Source organism: Strix aluco, chromosome 3 (assembly GCF_031877795.1).
Source record: "Strix aluco isolate bStrAlu1 chromosome 3, bStrAlu1.hap1, whole genome shotgun sequence".
NCBI classification, from domain to species: Eukaryota; Metazoa; Chordata; class Aves; order Strigiformes; family Strigidae; genus Strix; species Strix aluco.
Genome location: NC_133933.1, coordinates 10,301,624 through 10,323,010, shown reverse-complemented (window position 1 = coordinate 10,323,010; position 21,387 = coordinate 10,301,624). Strand labels below are relative to the sequence as shown.

General features: G+C 44.1%; 1 protein-coding gene across 2 annotated transcripts; it reads left to right on the top strand.

Moving 5' to 3' along the window:
* The first annotated feature begins 767 nt into the window (after window positions 1-767).
* Window positions 768-21,387, top strand: UGP2 (UDP-glucose pyrophosphorylase 2). 2 transcript variants are annotated; one of them, XM_074817307.1, is made up of 10 exons: window positions 768-855; window positions 7,069-7,196; window positions 7,745-7,852; window positions 14,396-14,581; window positions 15,997-16,130; window positions 16,747-17,044; window positions 18,147-18,344; window positions 18,535-18,777; window positions 19,247-19,351; window positions 20,281-21,387. In XM_074817307.1, the coding sequence occupies exons 2-10, from the start codon at window positions 7,083-7,085 to the stop codon at window positions 20,386-20,388; spliced, it is 1,494 nt and encodes a 497-aa protein (XP_074673408.1). In that variant the 5' UTR covers window positions 768-855; window positions 7,069-7,082; the 3' UTR covers window positions 20,389-21,387. The 2 variants fall into 2 exon arrangements, with proteins under 2 accessions (XP_074673408.1, XP_074673407.1); XM_074817306.1 differs by lacking the exon at window positions 768-855 and adding an exon at window positions 1,204-1,482.

Sequence of the window (21,387 nt, the reverse complement as noted above, 5' to 3'; positions counted from 1 at the left end):
CCTTAAAGTGGGAGGCCCAGCCACCGCTGGGAAGTGTGCTCAAGCAAAAATGGGGAAAATATTAAACAAATAGGGAAATCACAGCTGAGTTCAGAAGCGATGCTCTGCCCTTGGCCCCTCCTCGCTTGCTAAAGATGCTCTGCCAGCGCTTGTACCTCCCCGGCATTACACATTGCAGGGCATCCGCCACTGAAAGGCCTTTCGGCCACGGGTGTAGGTGCTTAAACTGACAATAAACTTGGTAAATCAGCAATATCACAGACCCCTTGCACTGAACTTTCTATAATCTCGGCTTCAAGCCCCCTTTTTTCGAAGCTCCCACTCTCGAACCGCAGATGTCGCAACCGAACGGCAATGGCGACTTATTTCCACGTGCCTCCCGTGGGGCTGAAGGCCCTCAGGAGAGCGGCGGGGGGTCACAAACGGCCTTCGGTGGAGAGCTCCCGCGCCACCCCATCCGCTGCAAACTCCCGGGGCGGCTCCCGCCTCCCGGCGCCCCACGCAGCCTCGCAGCACCCCCGGGGCCGGCGCTGTCCAAGGAAGGGGGATGGCGGAGCGCCGGCCCCGGCACCGCCCGCGGGATGGCTGAGGGGGCTGCTCCGCGCAGCGACCCGCCGCGCCGCCACCACTCCCGTCCGCGGCCCGGCGCATGCGCGCGCGGGGCGCGGCCTTCCCCCGGCGCGGGCGGGCGGGGCCTGGCGCTTCGCCCCGCCCACTTCCGCCGCCGCCGCGAGGGGCCCGCCGGGAAGGCGGCGGGACCCCGCCCCCGCGGGAGGGGGGAGGGCGGAGGGTGTCCGCGCGCCGCCGCCCCGCCCCTCCCCGCCCCCCGCCGCCCGCGGTGCCGGCAGCGACGAGGTGGGTACGGCGGGACCGCCGCCCCCCTCCCCCCCATCTCCTCCTCGGGGCGGCGAGAGGGGGCGGCGGCGGCGGCGGGAAGGCCCCTCGCGGCCCCTCCCGGTCCTCCCGCCGCCTGAGGGAGAGGCGGGGCCGCCCTCGGGCCTAAGGGCCGCGCGGGGCATGCGGAGCCGGGGGCAGCCGTGCCGGCCCGGCCCGGCCCGGCCCGGCCCGTCCGGTCCGGGAGTGGGGAGGAGCCGTGCGGCCGAGCCCCGGGGAGGCGGGCGGGCGGCCCAGCCCGGCGGGGAGGGGAGAGGAGGGGAGGGTTGGGGGTGGCGAAACCCGGGGCGCGGCGGGTCCGCCTCTTTCATTGATGAAATTTAAATTCCTCGGGGTTTGCCTCCCGCCCGCCGGCCCGGGAGGAGCTGCTCGGCTGAGGGGCCAGCGCGGCGGGCGGGCTGCTCCCAGCGGGGCCGGGGCCGCCGTCTCTCCCGCCGCCGCGCAGCTGCTCGACCGCCGGCGGTCAGCCCTCCCGGCCTGTCCCCCCCGCAGCCTTTGGGTAAAAAAGACCCAAAACAATTCAGCCTGTATTTATAAGAGCAAAGTATTTATTTTATTAAAGAGCGAAAATGTCGTCTTTTGCGAAAGGTAAGCTGATGCGCTTTGTAATTTTTTTTTTTTTTTGACTCTTCAGCAGTGTATACATAGATCTCTGCTTTTTTTTTGTTTTGTCTCTCCTTCCCAGCAGCCCGGTGGAGCGCAGGCAGTGGTAGGTGTAGCAGCCCGGTCGGCAGGCGAGTTGGGATGTGCAAGGGCTTTCTCAAAGTGTTATTTGTTCTTTAGCAGCGGGGCCTCTGCCGGTTCTGCTCGGCTCGGTTCCCTTTCCCTCGGTGGATGCGCGTCTCTCGTGCGGTACAGGCGCAGGATGAAACCGGCGGGTTGGAGCGGCAGGGCTTCAGTCCCCGGCTGCTGCACAGGCAGGATCTGGAGTATACAGGGGGATCTTGCAAGCGCAAATCTTCCCCTCTCTACTAAGCAGTCTGTTAAAGTTGGGGGAGGAAGAGCGCTGAGGTCGAACATCTTCACTTTCTTTCCTCTGGAGGCTCGAGTGTATTTTGGCATTTTCTGCCCCCGATAGGCTCAGGCGCTCTCCTTTACTCTCCGCATGTGTGAGCGTGCGTGTACGTGGTCTGAGTTTCAGATTCCTTTATTGCGAAACAGGGAACCAGCCCACAAGAGGTCATTTTGGGGAGGAAAAATGACTTTGGTGCATTGCTGTGGCAGTTTTCTTTCCCTCCTTTCCGATGTTTCTAATGGTGTGTGTGCGCTTTTTGTAATGAAATCCGTGCCTGCAGGTTTCCTTGATATAAATCCATACAGGCCTATCGAGAAATGTAATGCTGCCTCTAGAAAGAGCACGAGTAGGTCTTTTGCTGTACGGAGTTGAACGTTTGAGGGCCTTCGCAGGCTTTGGGAAATCACTGTGGGTCACTCGTGGATGTTTAGGACCACACAACACTTGCTGCCTAAATGTGTCAACTGTCTGCAAATGTCCTGTGGCACCTGGGCAAAATGCAGAGAGCTGAAGGGGGGGAAGTGTTAACAGCCACATTGCTCAACCAGCCGCTCTGAAACTTAAGCTAAGCCCCTTCTTGCTGTGAGATACATTACAAAAATACATTCTGAATTGTTCTTTATAAATGGAATTGGCTTATCTCAGCCTACTGCTGAAGGTAGCCATCTTGCAAGTGATTTTTTTTTTATGAAACTGAAAACTGGAGAAACCTATGTAAAAATCATAATCAGTTTTTAAAAAAAACTATCAAAAGACTTGACAATCCTAGAGGCATTTTACAAAAGTATCCACCATTTAAGTACTCTTTTATCAGGCCAATAGTACTAAAACGTGTTGCCAATGTCAAGTGGTATTTTTAGCATGAGGATCAGCTGCTAGAATGAGAAATCCAGCTGCGTCTGACCGTTACACCTAAACTCTTGGTGCACGCAGCTGGCAAGAATGGCTTCCTAGGTTGCAAACTTCCGAGTTAGCTCAGGCTAACGTGCTCACCTGTTAATGAGAGAGAGCGTGTATAGGTTTCCCTTCACGTATCCTTCAGTCCAACACATTGGCAGGTTTTGCCCCTAGTAATAAGAAAAGAAAAATGTTCGTAAAGGCTGAGTGGGTATGTTCCGTTTTAAGAAGCCAACGAGGTAATATTTATTAGCATTGCACATTATAGTGTGGGTATTTAAAGAGATTTTTACCCTTGTCAGGAATAAAATTGCCTTGAACTTTCAGTGGGGTTGGTGGAAGTTATGGCATTCACTCTGTACCCTCAGCACAGTGTTCAAGGATAGAGCATTTAAAGTTCAGCTGCATGTTTTAACTTACTGACCACCCTTCTTGATTTTTATGCTAGTAGGCTGGCTCCAAGGAGACCTAAAAAATTTTCTGCTGTAAGTCTTTCTGTATACTTACTTGGATTGCAAAAGTAACCCTCAGCCCAAAAGATTTCCATTTTTTTTCATGAGAGAGGGGACTTCCTGCTTGACTTTGTCCCATGTCTCCCTCCTGTGCTGGGTCCTTGTATACCGAGTACCAAGGCAGTGAAGTTCTCTTCTGACTTAATGAACAAAACTAATCAGTCTTAATGCATTCTCTGCTTTTAATGTCGAATAAGAGGAGGGACAGCAGAAAGGAAATACATGCAAACCCCTGAGTTAAGGGGTGACCGCTATTCTGTTCTTGTGCAGTTTTCCTGAGGACGTCTGTCCCTTATTTTGGTTCTGACACTTGTACGAAGACCTCCTTTTTATTACCTCGATCTGATTTATCACGTTGTGTTTTTTCATATATCAGTTGTAAAGTTATATATCATAAACCTGCAAATACTCTGCCATGTGCAGTAGTTCATGCTGTGAGGGCAGGGGGCAGGTTAGCAGTGAGAGCAGAGCACAAAAGCATGCTAGAAATAACAGTGGGGGCAGGAGGGTTTGAGTGAAACTCTCCACGCATCACATACCACTGCAAACTTTCTCTGCTACTTGAGGAAACACTTTCTATGGAAGACATTAAAATAAGATATCCTGGGTGGACGTTTTTGCAGAGCCCAGTGCTTTCTGAAGCCTCAACTGTTTAGTCATGCTCTTTTGCTCTGTGCTAATTTCCTGCGTGGGCTGGTCCCCCAGGAGTCTTCCACTACCTTATCCCACCCTTTTCTTCCTTCAGATGAGTGTTCACAAATACTGGCCCAATAAAAGTGGGCTTAGGCTGAAATCTGAGGCACTGGTTGCAAAATAGCCTGGAAGAGGCATTTCTTTTTAAAAATAATTCGGGAGTCTATGACTGCATGTCCCCTTGTAAACCTTGTCCTGCCGTTATCCAACACCGCTGCCTCTCATCTGAATTTTAGAGGCACAATAACTATGTTTCGTTATAGCCTTAGGAAATTTTACTTGCCTGGAGGAAATAATTGCTTTCAGATATGTGGTTGCACTGGCCTTTCTACTTCCTTGTTGCTTGCTAGGGTGCAAGGGGAAATCAACCTTCACCCAGGCTGTTAATTTTAACAGAAGCTCATGTTAAAGGGCTGCAGTTGTCTTTCTGTCTTTCTGCTAGTGGTAGGCCCAGGTGCATAAATACCAGCTTCTCCCCAAAAACTCCAAGGGGCAACAACACAGGAACAACTAGTAGCGTGTGTGTTTGGAGCAGATGCTCTGATGCTGCTGTTGGGGTCTTGCTTTGGGGAGCCTTTGAAGAGTGCTGTAGATCCCAATCCAGTCCAAATCCCAGTGGACATCTCTTAAGATAAATGCTTAAAAGCCTCTGCCTCGCAATGGCATGTTAAAAGCAGAAAAGCTTTGAGTTGCTATTTCTCTTGGCTGCTTAGTTACAGTATTCAAATTCTTACATATGCAGAATAGATACTTTTCCTGCACCAGGCAAACACATGTTTTTATGGACTCCAGCCATGCCCTTCCTCTCTCTTCCCCAAAATAATAATAGTACTAATAGTGCTCTCCCCAAGCAACCGTGCCCTGGCATGTTGAATCTGGATGAGGCCGAGTGGTCGCAGTAGTTGTTAAATGGTCCTTGTAAAGCCTAAATATTCTGCTGCCAATGAAGGGTGCAGCTGACAGCACTGGTAGCTTTGGCGGTCTGAGTTTTGGTAAGAAATGTCCCATCTAGCTGGCTGGTCTGCATGCTTGATGCTTGGTTTGCTTTACTTCTCTGCGAGGACATTGGTGATCAAATGTGTTTAGCATTTGCTCATGAAGTTGTGGACAATTTATAGTATTATTAAAAAAAAATACCAAAACAAAACAAACTAGGACATTATCACACACTTTCATGATGCCTTTTTCTTTTGATTTGTTTGTGATGTTACTTAAGCTCTAAATGCTTTTCTCTGGTAGATACAAGTCTTTTGGCTAATATGGGTGAACAAGATTTTCCTACTTACATGGCAGCCTGGGGAAGTTGCTAGCTGGCTCTGCCTTACTTAGCCTCAGTGTGTTTAACAGCACGAATGATGGTCTCTGAATACTTGACATTTGCAGAGTTTCCTCTGAGATGCGTTGCATCATATTGGGAAGTTCAGATGTTTTACAGGCTGATGAACTGTGAAAAATGACCACTGTTGTTGCTGTAACAGAAGTCATGTATTACAGCATGTTTCAGGGAAGATTACAAACATCTGAAAGTATTTCCCCCCCTGAGCTGTTTCTCTGGAAGTTTAAATATAGTGTTTCAGTACGCATCAACCCAAAATGTGTGAATGAAAAGACAGGACTTGTAGCAGTTCGGTATGAAAGTATTAAGCTGGTATAGACCTCCTCATTTTTCTGTAGGAGGAAGTGCTTCCTAATCAAGAGCTGTCCCGTGTTTTTACATATTTGACCTGGAAAGATAGGCCTAACAGGCTTTCAACTACTACCTGTTTTTACTACTAAATGAAGCATTTGATTAAAAAAAGAACCTATTGTTCATCGCACTGTTCATCTTGACCTGGCGTTTCCCCTGTGTTACACCACACATAGTATGTGCACTGCAGCACTTGTCTGTCTTTTTTTTTTTTCCTCCCCTACCTGCAAAACAGTGCAGTCAGGAAAATGGCTTCTGTGGGCTTCAAAGCAAGGATTAGATACTGTCACTGAGTCTGAGGCTGTGGAATACTTTGCTTAAAAAAATAAAATGAAATCAAAATTGTATTGAAATGAACTGCCTCTGGCTTTCTTAGACATTCTCAATAGAATAGCCTTTTAATGCGTGTTCTAAATAAGTAAACTTTAAACACGGGCTCCTCTTCCGACAGTATTTTCTGGCAGTATCGCTCTGTTCGCTTGCAAACTTTCCTCCTGTCCCTTTTTGCACTAGTATTCAGAGTGTTTCTAAAATCCAGCTATATTTGGCAATACATCACTCTCTGTGTTAGAGAAGTGATTACTCAAGGGATTTGGCAGAAATTAAATTAACTGAGGTCTTTAGAGAACATACTCAGAATGTCTTTTGAGAACACACACGCTTCAAATACTTTCTGTTGGAAAATAAAGTCATGTTATCTCCCGTTTCTGCGATGTGGACTTTACTGTATAGAACACTCGTGTGTTTACTCTTTTTCACATTTATGGAGCTTATCACTTTCAAAAGCAAAACAAATGCTGAAGTGATAGACTAATTTTCTAGGTTGCTTAGTAACTGAAAAGCATGCTGTAGTGTGAAAATACTCATATGATAAAGTAAGGGAGTATTTACTGGAACAAACTGAAGATCGTGTGGAAGTGTGTCGTATAAATAATTAAAGCATATGTTTTTATTTGGTTGTGTGAACAGAAGGATACCCTTGATCACAATGTTCTACATAAAAGAATTTTTTTAGTGAAAAGCTTTTTCACACTTTTACTTGCTAAAGTATGTTGATGCAGTAGGATGTGAATTCTTTGGCTCTCTAGGAAAAAAGTGTACTGCTGTGGATTTTTGGACACTTCTTGAGATGGATCATTGGTCTTTTGGGACTTTTGAGAGAAGGGTGGTTGTTCTGTGGCTCCAATTTAAGGTCTGTTCTCCAAGTTACTAAGAACAAAAACTTTAGATTCCTGCAGTGTTAGCACAGTAATCAAATGAGACTAGATTATGAGTTTATTAATTTTTAAAAGAAAATTGAAGGCTATTTGTAGTCTAAACAAGCTAGTTTTCTTCTTTTGCCTTTAACCCATGTTTTATTTTTATTTAAGATTTCAGCAAAGCAATGTCTCAGGCTGGCACTTCACAGTTTCAGGAAGTCATTCGACAAGAGCTGGAGTATTCAATGAAAGTAGAACTTGATAAGATACTTGCGACTGCACCTTCAAATGAGCTAGAGGTAAGGAGCGTAATGTGGACCCAACTCAGCATGGGAAATCAGATGCAGGAAATTCAGGCAAATATTATGCAGGGAGCCAAATCACAGAATACCACGATCCTTATTTTTAGGACGTGCTCTGATCCTGAGTGGAAGAGTAGCCTGGATACAGTGTCAGTAGGAGACTTCTGGTACCATATAAACTGGGTGACATGCTTATCATTAAGTGTTTAATCATCTTTAGTTATTAATGGTTCTGTGTAATCTTTAACAGATTACAGAAGGGGAGGATAAAGCTGTTATCCTAAAGATTGGGCCAAATTCTAGTGGTTATGATTTTGACTAAAGACTTGTCTTTTAGGTGTCCAAGTTGGGTTTGGACCTTGAGTTTTAGGGGAAATGAGCTTTTGATACTTTTTAGAATTTTATTTACATTTTAGCCTGTCTACTTCAGTGCTGATAAAATTACTCTTGTGAATAGATTGTACATCAAGTTAGTAGAAATGCTTCCATGATCAAATAGGTATGCATTAAATACCAGCATTAACTAATGCATATCTTCTTTGTAGCACACTAAAAAGGACCTGGAAGGATTTAAGAAGCTGTTTCATAGATTCCTACAAGAAAAGGGACCATCTGTGGACTGGGGGAAGATTCAGAGACCTCCAGAAGATTCTGTAAGTTACAATGAAGTGACAGTCTGTAAGGAACATAAAACTGATAATTGTTACTTGTAGCAAACGATGTAGTCGCCCATAGAATGGATATATCTGCCACGGTTCTGTAAAGTCACGTAGGACAACGCTTTGGGTTCTAACTGAAAAATAATTATTTATTGACATATGCTGTACGTGTTCCTGAACATCAGGTCCTGCTTAACATATGTGTCAAGTTCTTTGGTGGTGTTTTGTTAGCTATCCTTGGAGCAGGGGAACAAAATGGGACGGATGCCATCTTACCATTTGGTACCTTCTCTGGGGTAAACGGTAACTTGTGTGAGAGAGGAAGTCGGTAGAACCCTTGTTGTTCCCGTTTCCCTCCTGCCTGTGAACGAAGGTTGCACGTCTCGGATGAGACTGTTTCCAGCAATCCATTCTGCTAAATAATTTGGAAGGGACATATGGCAAGTGGGCTGGATTGTATAGCTCATTTAGCAACTTCTGCAATCTACAGCAGCTCAGTAAAAGCAAGGAATCTGAAACAAGTAGTTCACTGCGGGGGTTATTTGAGTGTAATTTTCTAATGCCATCTATGTTGTTATAACTTATAACCTGCCACTTGAGCTGCTACTGAAAAAGCACTAAATATTTTTTTCAGCACTGTTTCATACTGAAGTAAATACTTCCTATTAAACCTAACCTCATTTTATTGATTCATCTGTGGCCCTAGGCTGTCTTTTGACTCTTGTGTAACTAACGGTGTAGTTGTGCTACAAATTCTTGCTTTTCCCAGTGTAGTGATCTTGGCATATTGCGGGATTTCTGTGTCTTCACACATTTGTGGTTTCTCTTAGCCTCTCTGTGGTGATTCAATCAAGGCTCTGTTTCCAACTGAAAGGCAGGCTGTCCGGTTACTTCCAGAACAGATGCAGTGCTGCTCTCTAAAGCGTTGAAGAATGATGCTGTTTTAGAGCAAGTCTAGGGTTTTTTCCAAGGTTGAGTGTTTTCTTTTAGCTTCAAAAACATGTGATGTCTCTCTCTTCTGTACTGTAACACTGAATGAAGTGTTGCTTTGGGGAGAAAAATCCGCCTTCAGTAAAGAGGCCAAGGTGAGAAATTGGAGTTCTAGATAACATGACTTACAAGGAAGGCTCAAGAAAAGGGGGTTACTTTTAGTCTAGAGGTGGGTGAGACTCTGGGGAATGATAAGTCTTTTAAATATGTAAAAAGGTAGTTGCAACAATGAAAGGAATAAACTGTTCCCTGGGTCAAGATAAAGCCTGGGATTAAATTACAGCAATTTGATGCAAGTGAATGGGCTGCTTTGTGAAGAGGGAGAGCTACTGCCTATTTTTAAAGTTTTGCACACCTTCAGTGGAAAAACTCTTTAAGTTCTGTAGAGGACTGAAAATCACCATGTAGGACATTGAGAGCAAATGTCAAACAGGAGGGTTATGATAAGACACTGAAATAGACTGATGGGACATGCTCAGGCAGGAGAAGCTGTTTAAAAAAACTTAGGCAAAGGTCTAACTTAAGGTCACTAAGGGCTGAAAGAAAGGCAGGATTAGAAAGAATATCTCTCTTCTTCCTTATGGCCTGTACCAGCTCATTCTCAGGTGTGTCCATGTGTGTCTAATGTGTTTGTGTATCAACTTTTGACAAGAGAGAGAGAAAGGTAAGAGTCCTGCAAAATTAGGTCACTGTGGGTCAGGTGAGATGCATGCATGATCTCAAAGGAAATTTTGCTTCCTAGCATGAACTCCAAATCATCATACTTGGTAAATGTCACAGAAGAAAGCTAAGGAAAAATACCTGCAAACAAACTTTCTTCCATGCTGCCTTCACTTCATACTAAATACCTCTTTCTTTAGGATTACTTGGGTGATACTTAGACTTCCTGATCTGACAGGAGGTGGGTTGAGCGCTCTCAAAAACTGAGCAAATTTAACTTTCTTGACTTTTTTTTTTTTCTTTCTTTTTTTGCTGACCATAAGAGCCCCATCTCCCTACCCTCCTCAAACCCTGCTTGTATTTATCCTGCCTCCACCTCCTTTTTAGTGTGTCGATCACGTAGGGGACATACTGTGGAAAGTGAAATGTATCTTACATGAAACCCTTTCCAAGTGACCTGAAGTGTAACTTCCCCCAAATAATTCTTTGCTGAGGGGTATGACTTGTGGAATTATTAGATAAAAGTTGATTTCTTAAGGACCATCATTCAAGAATTATTAGCCTAATTAATACAGGTAAGAACAGTATGAGCTTTTAGAAGGGGTGAAAAGTGATCATTTTAGAAGGGCTTTAGAATAAAGACTGCAGTGCTTAGTTCTTTGGGACAAGTATCTATTTGTGGATATATGCAGATTTTCTCTGAGGGCTTCAGTTCCAGTGGAGTTTTCTTTTCCTAGCTATAAAACCTCACAGTGTACTCTCCTCCTGGTCTTATTAGAACAGCACAGAGATTGGTACACATAAGGCTCATTTGGAAAGTTGGTTGGTAATCTTGCCAATGATTTGTAATTGCCTGTATGGATGACCTTGTTTTATGAGGTGGTGGTGATGGTGGTGGAGTGCTTGGCTGCTTTTGAGAATCTCGCACTACAAGTATCACAGCCTGGAAGGCAACAACTTACTCTCCCCAGTGTGGATTTATTTGTCTGTGATGGTTTTGGAGAATTGGTTTGCTGCTTGATCAGTCCAAAGCACTGAGAATTCTGGCAAGTGTCATCTTCAGCTGATACCTAGTGGAGCTCAAAGTATCTGTTTAGGTATATATGTACATGCGTGTGTATACATGCAGACATACATGTGTATACATCTATAAAATAAAAGCACCCAAAAAATGTGCCTAAGTGTGGGGTTGGGGGTTTATTTTGTTTATTTTTAACAGCTTAAAGTTCACGAATAGTTTATTGCATTTATAGGCTTTGTTTTTTAATTTTCTATTTTACATAAGCAACTTTTGATTTTCAGATGAGGTCAGAAAGGTGTTTCAGGCTTTTGCCCAATGCCATGGGTCTGTGCTATGCAGGAGCAGAATTTTTGATCAGACTTCCATGGGTCATCTAATGTGTTATCCATTGTGCTTGTTCTTTGACTGTAACTTTCTGTTCTTTCCTGAAGCATCTATTGACAAGTGAAGGCTCCTGTCAGTAAATTGAAACAGAAATGGTTGTCTCGTCATATTCCTCCATTTTTCTCTGCAATCGGAGATTTCATCCCTGACCTCTGTGTTTTCAGTGTAACAACTAATACTGATGGGCAAGCAACTTCTAAGCTTCAGACAATGGTAACAGAAGATTGAACCCATTTCACACTATATTGGTAAACCTCTGACTTGTTTTTTCCTTCCAGAGGCTTTGCTTCCACATGTCCAAAGGCTTATAGTGAGAGCTAGCATAGTTAGGGCCCATTAGTGCCTTCAGAGAAGAAAGTATACTTAGCGTGGTGGTTAACAAGGAGAGGAGGTAAAGAATGTGGACATGGCAAGTGTAATTTAATCCTGTTGTAGATTGTAGTGATCTGTTTGTTTGAATTGGAAGCAATAGCAAAGTCCTGCTGGGAGGCCTCTGAGAGAACTGCAGTGATCAAGTTAACCTCAGAATAGCGATGCAAAACCTCATCTAGCATGTAAAGAGAGCATCCGAAGCAATGTGAGTGTGAAAGGACCTTGTCTATTAGAGGCTTTTTTTTTCCCCCAGTGGTCAGATTCTTGTCTGCAGCTGATTGTCATCTCAATGAACTGTATCATGAAGGCAAAGGAAGAATGTCATGCTTTTACTCCAAAGCAAAACGTCTTCCTAATCTTCAACTCTGGAAACAGGTTTTAATGGTTCGCTTGGTTCTATCTCTAAAACTGTCCCTTGGTGCCGAGTAAATACTTCCTTGTTTTTCGTAACTACATATTGACTAATATGGGTGTATTCCTTTCCTGTCTACCCACGATGACAGCCCTGATGCTCATTTCGTCTGTCTCTGACAAACTCTTGCAAACCTCCTTGCAGTAGGAGTATGCTTCTGAAATCTGTTAGTCAAACTCCCGATGTTGCCTCATGCAAACTGTTCTCAAAATTGCTTCTGCGACATTGTCTGCAAAACCAAAAGAAGCTGGATATGTCATCTTAGGACAGTCCCAAACCAGTTTTGAGACATATCTCAAATGAGTAACACTGTAGTCATGCATCTGTAAGCCATGTCATTCCTGCCCCTTTTTGTTCTTGAAGTATTTTCCCATCAGCGCTTGCTTGTCAAGTCCACTGTTCCTTAGAGCAAGAATTGATTTGTATTACTGTGGAGTGCTTCTTACGTTTGGGTGTACGCTCACAGGTGATGAGGTGGTTCTGCGTGTTAGTGCCTACGCGTGACTGGAACTGCGAGGTGACACCACTGGCATCCAGCAGTCCTGATGCTGCAACCATCCTGCTTGAATCAGAGTTCCTGACATTTGTTATTCTCCGAATTAAGGACCCTTCAAGATCCAGGGCTTCATTGTCGCTTCCAATGCCTGTGCCAGAACAAACTGAAATTTTTAGTGAGGCTGAGTTATAAATTTTGTGTTGTAGCTAATGCAACATCCAGTGAACTAAATCCCTGACTGGAGGGCCTGGGTGGAACTGTTCACTTCATCAGGATTGTAGTCTGCGCTTCCTGCATAAGCTAGTTGCAGGTATGATGGTGAAGGCATGAAAGGGTAGTTGGCACTTCAGCAAAAGCAAATGATTTTGAGGCAGTCCAGCCCTGAACTGAGTGACAGACTTTCTTCTTTATGGAGAACTATATTGTGAGTGATGCAAGAAGAACCTAGTGAGACTTGAAAGTTGAAATAATTTTTTTGGCTGTTCAGATGGTGCCTGAACGTTGTGGGTGTGACTTGTGTCCTACCCAGCTAAAGCTCAAACCTAAATGTTTTAAATCCATTCGTGGTCTAATACAGGGTGGTATCGATCTTAAGAGTGGATGGGAAGTAGTAAATCTCTGAGCGTAGATCCTGCTGGTAGTGAAACGTTCATTAAGCTTTCTGATGTACCTTCAGTACATTAAAATAGTGTTTATCATCTCCTTCGTTAATAAGAAGAGTTGTTTTTCAGGTGTCTACCCAGCCTGAACACAGTCTCTGTTGTCAACAAAACACAGCAAGATTCTGCTTTTTTGTGCATTTCTGTTCCTGAAAAGTTCTAGGAACTTTGGAAAGAAGTCCGTGTATGTCCTCTGTGAAATGGCAGTGACTGTGTTACTGCTGCTGCCTGAGCCATTGTAACTCCATGTGGAGTGATCTTATCTTTAAATATATACCATAAGCTTTCTAGATCCTGCGTAAGGCAGAATTTCCCTAATGTGAGGGATCTGCTCTAATCTGCTGCCTGTGGCGTACTGGAATGCTGGAATTGCGCAAACTCTCTGCTCTGCCCCCGCACATCCGAGTAAGAAATACGACTCTTGTTCCAGTGCAATATGAATTTCCATTTGAACCCCAGCCTGACTTGCCCAAAGCAAACACAGTTCTGAAAGCTACTCTGTATGTATTTGTTTTCGGAAATTAGCTGTGGATCTTATCAGAACTAAAATAATTTTCTTGCTGCTAGAATACACACAGCACTCAAACACCAAGGGTTTTCTTCAAAAGAAAATCTCTAGAAGGGCAGGCTAAAGGATAATTGTGTTGATTTTGCTCTAACAGTTTTGGCATGATGCTTGTAGTTTCATTGTTACCTTTGTTTCCTTGACTTTTAGGTGCTTTGGATTAGGGGATAAGCATTGCCTAATACAAGGCATACTGTCATTACAAGCCTGGTTCTGCTCTCCATCACTAGCCCCAAATGTAGCCCATGCTCTGTTTTTAAACCTGTAGGATACAGCTGTCAGCAAGGTAGAACGTGAGCTGGATGGACATCCCGCAATCAGCAGGCTAAGAACTAGGAACTTTCTTCCACATTGTAGCACACTATCGGGAGAGACAAATTGTGATTATATTGCACTAGCAGTTGGAATAAAAATTGGTTTAGATGGAGTTAAAGAACCGACCTTTTATAAGAATGTTGCCTCTGACAACCTCAAAGTATCAAAAAAAATCTGCCAGTTTAAGCTGCTCGGGGAAGAAAAGTTTTGTGTTCGTAAGTAGTGACCTGACTGAAGCGGGTCATCTCACTTGGGAAGTGAGTCAGATGGCTCACAAGAAGACTCCGTTTCCCGCAGGACAAGAGAAGGGTTGTGTTAAGTGGCATAAGTGGCCTGACTCCTTCCCTGCCCCTCCTCACCATCAGGTCAGTTCCCTTCGCTGGAAGAGCAGACAGAGACATCTTTTCATCTGGATGAAGCTGACTGTGCCTGGTGTCACAAAGTCTATACAACTTCTCAAGAGAAGAGGTTATTGTAGTAACAAATTGGGTTGTTTGTATTGTAACAAATCAGATTATTGTAGGCTCATTTTGCAAATGTTCTTTAGCGTCATAAATTGTATAAATAAATGTGGGTATTGTTGCCACGTTAAGTTTTGAAGGTTTTTAGGAGAAAGCAATTTCCTTCCGAATATCTGACTGCCGAGTTTGTTTGTTTTTACAGATCCAGCCCTATGAGAAGATAAAGGCCCGAGGACTGCCCGATAACATTGCTTCTGTCTTGAACAAGCTGGTGGTTGTGAAACTCAATGGCGGCTTGGGCACAAGTATGGGTTGTAAAGGCCCCAAAAGTCTTATTGGGGTGCGGAACGAGAACACCTTCTTGGATCTGACAGTTCAGCAGATTGAGGTAACTTCTGATGGGCTTTTCTTTCTACGTCGGAGATAGCGAGACACGCTGAGCTGCTCCTGTGTGACACTTTGAGAGATCTCAATGGAGGCTTGCCAAAAGGAGGAGGGGAGGGAAGTGAGGTCTGGTCACAGTGCTGGTGGTGAAGTGGAGAATTGCTTTGGAAAGAATGGGCGTGAGAGGGACGGAGCACTCGGTGATGGAACTCTGTCCGCTCCACGCGTTAGCACAAGTGTAATTCTGCCCATGCACGCCAGCCCAGACAGTGGTGGCTGTGTCCAGAAACACAAGCAATCAAAGCATAGAGCTGGCCTGGCATGGCTAACTCCTGGGCTTGTTTCCGACTCCTCCAGGTGCAAGTTTAAGTTTAGCTTTTTAAAAGCTTTTTTATGTGCAGAGCTCTTCACAGCAGCTCCAAGTTCCTTGTCAAATTAAAACTCTCATGCTGGAAGTGATTGCTGGCATTTTCCTCTGAAGAAAGAAAAGTAAAAGAAAATAACAGCTGTTGGTGTTGAGAGAGGACACTTCAGCTTATGGTTTTAATGCAGAATATTCCTCTTGCAGCAGATAATTAAGATAGTCATTAGAGCAGGGAATTGGGCGTGCCTGTTCCATAGTTTCTGGAGCTCCAACAGTTTTTGCCTCAGTGTGGCGTTTGTTTGGAGCGACCCTCCCGTGTACGGTTAGAGGGTTCTAAACCAGACTTACATTTATATCCAGCTAATGCAGTCCTAATCCTTTGGTGTTGCCAGCACTTTCTCAAAAGGGTTGTTGTGGAAGTCTCCGACGCCACCGGAGGGCAATCTGATACACAAAGCTTTGAACTCACTGAAGTATCTTTTTTTTCTGCACGCTCTTTGATGGAACGTTGTCATGTTGTTTGATTTTTTGCCTTTGCTGTGCTCTCCACACGGAAATGCTGGTGTATTTCAGCTCCACTTTCACAGATGCCCAAATAATTAACATTGTGACATTTCATTATGTACTCTTGATACTATAGTCCATCTCATAGCACGCCAAAAAGGCTCCAAAGTGCTTACTGTGCAGAGAAGGTTTTGAAACCTTACCCTGACAGACTTCAGTAATTTGCGGAAAAATGTGCTTTTTGTAATCAACAATAGCCTAAAATTTAAAATAACTGTTTTGTGCTGTTGTGCTTTTCAAATTTTGAATCTCAATGTGGATTTAAAAACAAAGATTAATTATGTATTAATTAATGTGGGCCTAATCTTACAAGGATTTGTTTTCCTTTACCTGATTTATTACCCATTCTGTTGGCATAAGCACCTCTTTTATCTCATGCATTTATTGTTTCCAGTCTGTTTTATCAAATAGTTTATTTCTCTCAAAATCCTTAGTTGTCAAGGTTAAAGCTAGTAATACATGCTGAATTTACCATTTCTTTCCCATCTTAGCATTTAAACAAATCCTACAACACCGATGTTCCTCTTGTTCTCATGAATTCCTTCAACACCGATGATGACACCAAGAAAATCTTGCAGAAGTACAGTCACAGCCGTGTGAAGATATATACTTTTAATCAAAGCAGGTATCAAAAAACTTCTCCACTTGGGATGAAAGGAAAAACTAGCTTGCATTTCTCCATATTGCAAATGGTGTGGGGTTTTAGTTTGAGATGCTGTGGTAGCAACAGTGTCTTCTGTACCCCGTCAGTCTCTATTTTGGGCCTCTTTGAAAGACTGAAACGTCAGGGTGTTAGGCAGAGTCAAAGGCAATGTGTTGAAATTAGGGAGAGGGGTGCGTGGGGGACGCAGTCTCTAAGAAATGTGTGAATAATGGTGTACTGGCTGCTTGATTCCTGAATTTGCTTTTGGGATACCTGGGCTCTGGAGGGAGACAGAACATGGCTTCCTTATCAAGAACAGACCCACAGCGGCTGAAGATGTCCGAACCTGTCTGTTGGAGGAGAGCTGTTTTACAGCACGGTCGGAGAACTGTGGCTTTCGGTCCTTGAGTGAGGATTGCATTCTGCAGCTTCTCCGTGAGAGCTTGGTATTTGCAGGGTTCTTCCACTAACCTAGAAAGCCCGTTTTCAAAAGCCGTATGAAACAGCCCACGTAGTCGCACCTTTATGATTGTATTTTGTTTTAATTTCTGCTAGTCTGATGTTGGCGAGAACTTAACAAAACCCACTGTCTTCCCAGGTATCCTAGAATTAACAAGGAAACTCTGCTGCCAATAGCCAAGGGTGTGTCTTGCTCAGGAGAGAATACGGAGTGCTGGTACCCCCCGGGCCATGGAGATATCTACGCCAGCTTCTATAACTCCGGTCTGCTGGATAACCTGATCGGAGAGGGGAAGGAATATATTTTTGTATCCAATATAGATAACTTGGGTGCCACTGTGGACCTTTACATTCTTAACCATCTTATGAACCCACCCAATGGAAAACGCTGTGAATTTGTCATGGAAGTAACAAACAAAACCAGGGCAGATGTGAAGGTAAACGGGGGATGGTTGTGCGAGTCTGTCTGAACGCTGCCTGGCACGCTGATGAGAATCTCAGCCTCTCGTCTCTTCTATATGCATGAATTCAGACATACATTAAATCTTCTTATAGCTATTTTAGGCACCATTTAACACATCAGCTGTGATCTAATTTGAGATGCACAAAATCAGCAAGTTTATGAAGTTCTAATTCATGGAACAAATGGGATCTAGGTTCTGGGCAACAGCAGACAAGGACAGCCTGGACTTGACCGATCACTGAAAAAAAACCCAAGTGGTTTCTGCAGGGTGCAGGTCACAACCTCCATACCTTCTCCAAACTATCACTTACATGGGGGAGAAGTTGGAGGACGGTAAAAGTAGGGCTGTGAGGGGTGGGACACAGCAGTTGTATCTCTACTGACTGAGAACTGCTGACCCAGCTGACAAGGTGTGCAGGGCACAGCTCTGCGTGCTGTGGCTGCCAGCTCCTAGTTAGCTCCTGCCCCAACTGCTCGACTTTGTACAAAGTCCAGGTTTAACAACTTGTCAGGTCTTTATGGCATATATATGAAATACTTCTAGCATGCAGTAATTTGTCCTGTAACTGCACTTTGCCTCTGTTCATTTAAATGTGAGGATGGGGAGGAAACATGACTTTCTCTGTATTTATTAGACAGTAAGAAAGCTCTGACATAGTCCTATAAAAACACAGAAATGCACTACAAGAACACAGTTCAGGTTACTGAAGCACCACTTGTTTTTCCCGTGAGTGCCACAAATACAGAACTATGAGATTCAATTTTGATTTTGCTCTGTAACCTATTAAAGTACCGCTGAAAGTGTTTTTTGACAACAGCAGCACTTGCAAAAGATTCTCAACAACTTTCATTAAAAGAATTAACTGTCTTGGAGTGTTGAAAGAGGATCATTTAACAGTTCTGACTGCACTTTAAATATGCTCTATAATTAGTAACATGGTAGCTGAACACAAGCAGTGTTTTCACTGAGGTTCAACTTTAAATGCCAACAAAAGAGTGCATCTGTTTGGGGTGAGGGGGACATTTCTCTGGCTTCTCATGAAGAGGACTTAAAACTTCTTCTTTGACCCTTGCAGGGTGGCACGCTTACGCAGTACGAAAACAAGCTGAGGCTGGTGGAGATAGCTCAGGTCCCAAAAGCACACGTGGATGAATTCAAGTCCGTGTCAAAATTCAAAATATTCAATACCAACAATTTGTGGATTGCTCTGTCTGCGATTAAAAGGCTGCAAGAGAAAAATGCCATTGACATGGAGATCATTGTTAACCCAAAGGTAATCAGCTAGGAAGATTTTAAAGGAAATGAACTCAAAAGAACTGTTTGTTTCTAGGTAACTAAACAGGGACTGCTGCCTTCAGCAAGGAGCCAGTCTGTCGGTAACTGCAGAGCTCTGACTTAACACTCCTCTCTAGTTCTGAGTGCCGTTACCCACCGCTTGTGTTTACGTGAGTTTTCTCTTCCAGACTCTAGATGGAGGCTTGAATATTATCCAGTTGGAGACTGCAGTTGGTGCTGCTATTAAGAGTTTTGAGAACTCTCTGGGGATAAATGTACCTCGTAGTCGTTTTCTGCCTGTTAAGACCACGTCAGATCTCTTGCTTGTGATGTCTAATTTGTATAGCCTTAATGCTGGATCTCTAACGATGAGTGAGAAGCGTGAATTTCCAACAGTGCCTCTTGTCAAACTGGGGAGTTCTTTCACAAAGGTAAACTCCTATAATTATACTCTGGTTTTATTTCTTTGAATAAAAACTAACAGTCCATAGCAATAAACAAGTTGAAAGTAGCAATAAATGAGGTTCACTTTATCTGCCTCTGCCCATCTGGGCATTCTCTTTTGCTCCTTGTTAGGGTAATACAAACTACTTAACGTGTGCATGATGCCCTATGTCCTGCTGTCGGGTGCTCCTTTACCCTGTCAGTGGAGGGAACGGAAGGTGAATTGGGTGGGCTCTCCAGAGCTTGCTGAACTGTGGTGAGATGCTGCCCTTGCCATTTCTCATAGTTATTGCTGACAGAAATGACAATACTGCCTCGCTTTCAAAGTAGCAATTCATATATTTGTCTGATGTAGATTCCAGAACGATCCCTGAAAGGAGTTCTCGGGAAGCTCCCACACCTGTCTTAATCCACAGATGGATTTAAACTGTCTCTATTCTTCCCTCTCTCCAAAAGGTTCAAGATTACCTGCGGAGGTTTGAAAGTATTCCAGACATGCTGGAGCTGGATCATCTCACGGTTTCAGGTGATGTTACATTTGGGAAGAATGTTTCATTAAAGGTGAGTGTGTTTATGCTCCTGGATAAACGTGACTGATCTCTGCTCCTCAGTACCTGATCCTGTCTAAGTCAGTGCCTTTATGCCCAGTCCGTGGAAGCTCTCCTAGGAATTTAAGTAATTTAATTATTTTAATAATTAAATAATTCATGGCCTGAGGGCTGCAGAGGCCCAGCCTGAACAGTGACCCTTAGAAAGGAGCGTTACTTGCTAGAGCAGCTTCTCTGTATAGTGCCAGGGGAGCTGAGGTTTATCTGTGAACTTTGAAACCACCACAGACCTCATGGCTCAGTGTTCGGAGCAACGTCTTTGTCCTTTAGCTCTACAAGGCACATCCCACCTCATCTCTGGAGCTGGCTCAACAGCCACAGGCTCCTTCTCATCACTCTGGGGTTCTTGATCTATTAGTAAACAATGGAGCTGAGCAATTAATTTCTCTCTGAAGTTCTTCCTTGGGATCTCGCCAATCCTTGTGGACCATCGTCACGGTCCTGTAACAGTCCAGGGCAGTTCAGCTGCTGACACAACCAGCTTGGGCTGTTATCAGACTGCACGCTCGTGCACATATAGCTGTGCCACAACACACTGATGGGGGGAACATTTTTCCACCTAAAAGCAAGCAGACATGGTAAAGGTGCTTACAGCAAGCGTGTATCTTCAGAGAAGGCATCAGCCCTGCTTGTAAGCTGATCATATCTAGTGTGCTGGTAATTACAGTGTTTCCAGTGTTGCTTGTTTGAAATCTTTGTTGTGGGGGGAAGAAAAAAATGTGTGCAGGAACAATACACCTAAATGCATCCAGGAGCCAGCTGTGTTCCAGCTGACACCTAACCAGTCCCCCAGACACCACTACTCTCGCTCGTTCCAACTCAACAGGTAATATAAGAGTTCATCAAGCTTCTAATTGCTTGTTCTCTCTTCTGTAAATCCAGGGAACAGTTATCATCATTGCAAACCATGGCGACAGAATTGACATCCCAGCTGGAGCTCTACTAGAGAACAAAATCGTCTCTGGCAACCTTCGGATCCTGGACCACTGAGCCAGGGAAAGGGCACGGTCGGTTCTGTAGGCTGCTGTGCTAAACCAGCCTCGTGATGGGAGAACCTTTTAAGCATTAGAAATATAAGTACACAGAGGGCCTATGCTTTGTCATCTTCACAGTACCCTGCAGTATTAATTTAAAATTAATTTCTCTTGCTTATCTTTTTAAGCAGACACATAGCGCAATGGATGTGCGTAAGTAATGCTTCAGTCCTTAAAGAGATTCTGTAACTCAGTTAATATAACCTTGAAGTGCAATACTGTTTGTCTTGCGGTAAGATGGACAGATCTTCTTTGATAAGAAGTTAAGAGGCTTGCCTCTAACATTTAGTAGTTTTGAATTGCTTGTAACTGCAGAAATAAAGCTGTGAAGCAATACATGTGGGACAACACGGTTAGCTACTCATGTGACTTTTTATGAAGTGCAGGCACAGTTGAAAACCAAAAGTTTCACTACTGCTAAATGGGCTGTTAAAACCCTGTATTTCATGTGCTCACAAACATCCCAACCTCTAGCCCTCTTTAAGCCCCCAGGTGACAAGCGGGATGTCCCGTCCCCGTTGTACGGCGAGAGACTGGGGTAAGGCTGTCAATACCTCCATTTCTGTATTGTGAGAGCGGGAAGCGCTGGTGTTCCAAACTCACCCAAAGAATCGAATACTTGAGAAAAATGCCTCAGTATCCACGTGTGGTGTTTGCTTTTTCACATCCCATTTAAGACTGGATCTCCTGTTAATATCTTAATCCTCGATCTGCCCTCTTTCTTCAAGCAATGGATCACGTTGACTACACCCATGTTCATATTGTCACAGCCATGTATGTTAATTTATCTTCTCTTGAGTGAGTCATTTCTAAATTTGTACAGGAATTGAACTCCCTGTCCTGATCACTATTGATTTCTTAATGTTTCTCTTGTATTTACATGCAGACAACTTTATTTTATAAGCTTAGTATAACACTGGTATGTATCATTAAAGAAGTTGGTCTTTAAAAACAA

What these genes read in the sequence shown, in the direction of transcription:
- UGP2 (XM_074817306.1), top strand. An exon ending in CACCTTCAAATGAGCTAGAG is followed by an intron (nt 7,197 to 7,744) that starts GTAAGGAGCGTA and finishes TCTTCTTTGTAG; the next exon opens with CACACTAAAAAGGACCTGGA. An exon ending in TGACAGTTCAGCAGATTGAG is followed by an intron (nt 14,582 to 15,996) that starts GTAACTTCTGAT and finishes TTCCCATCTTAG; the next exon opens with CATTTAAACAAATCCTACAA.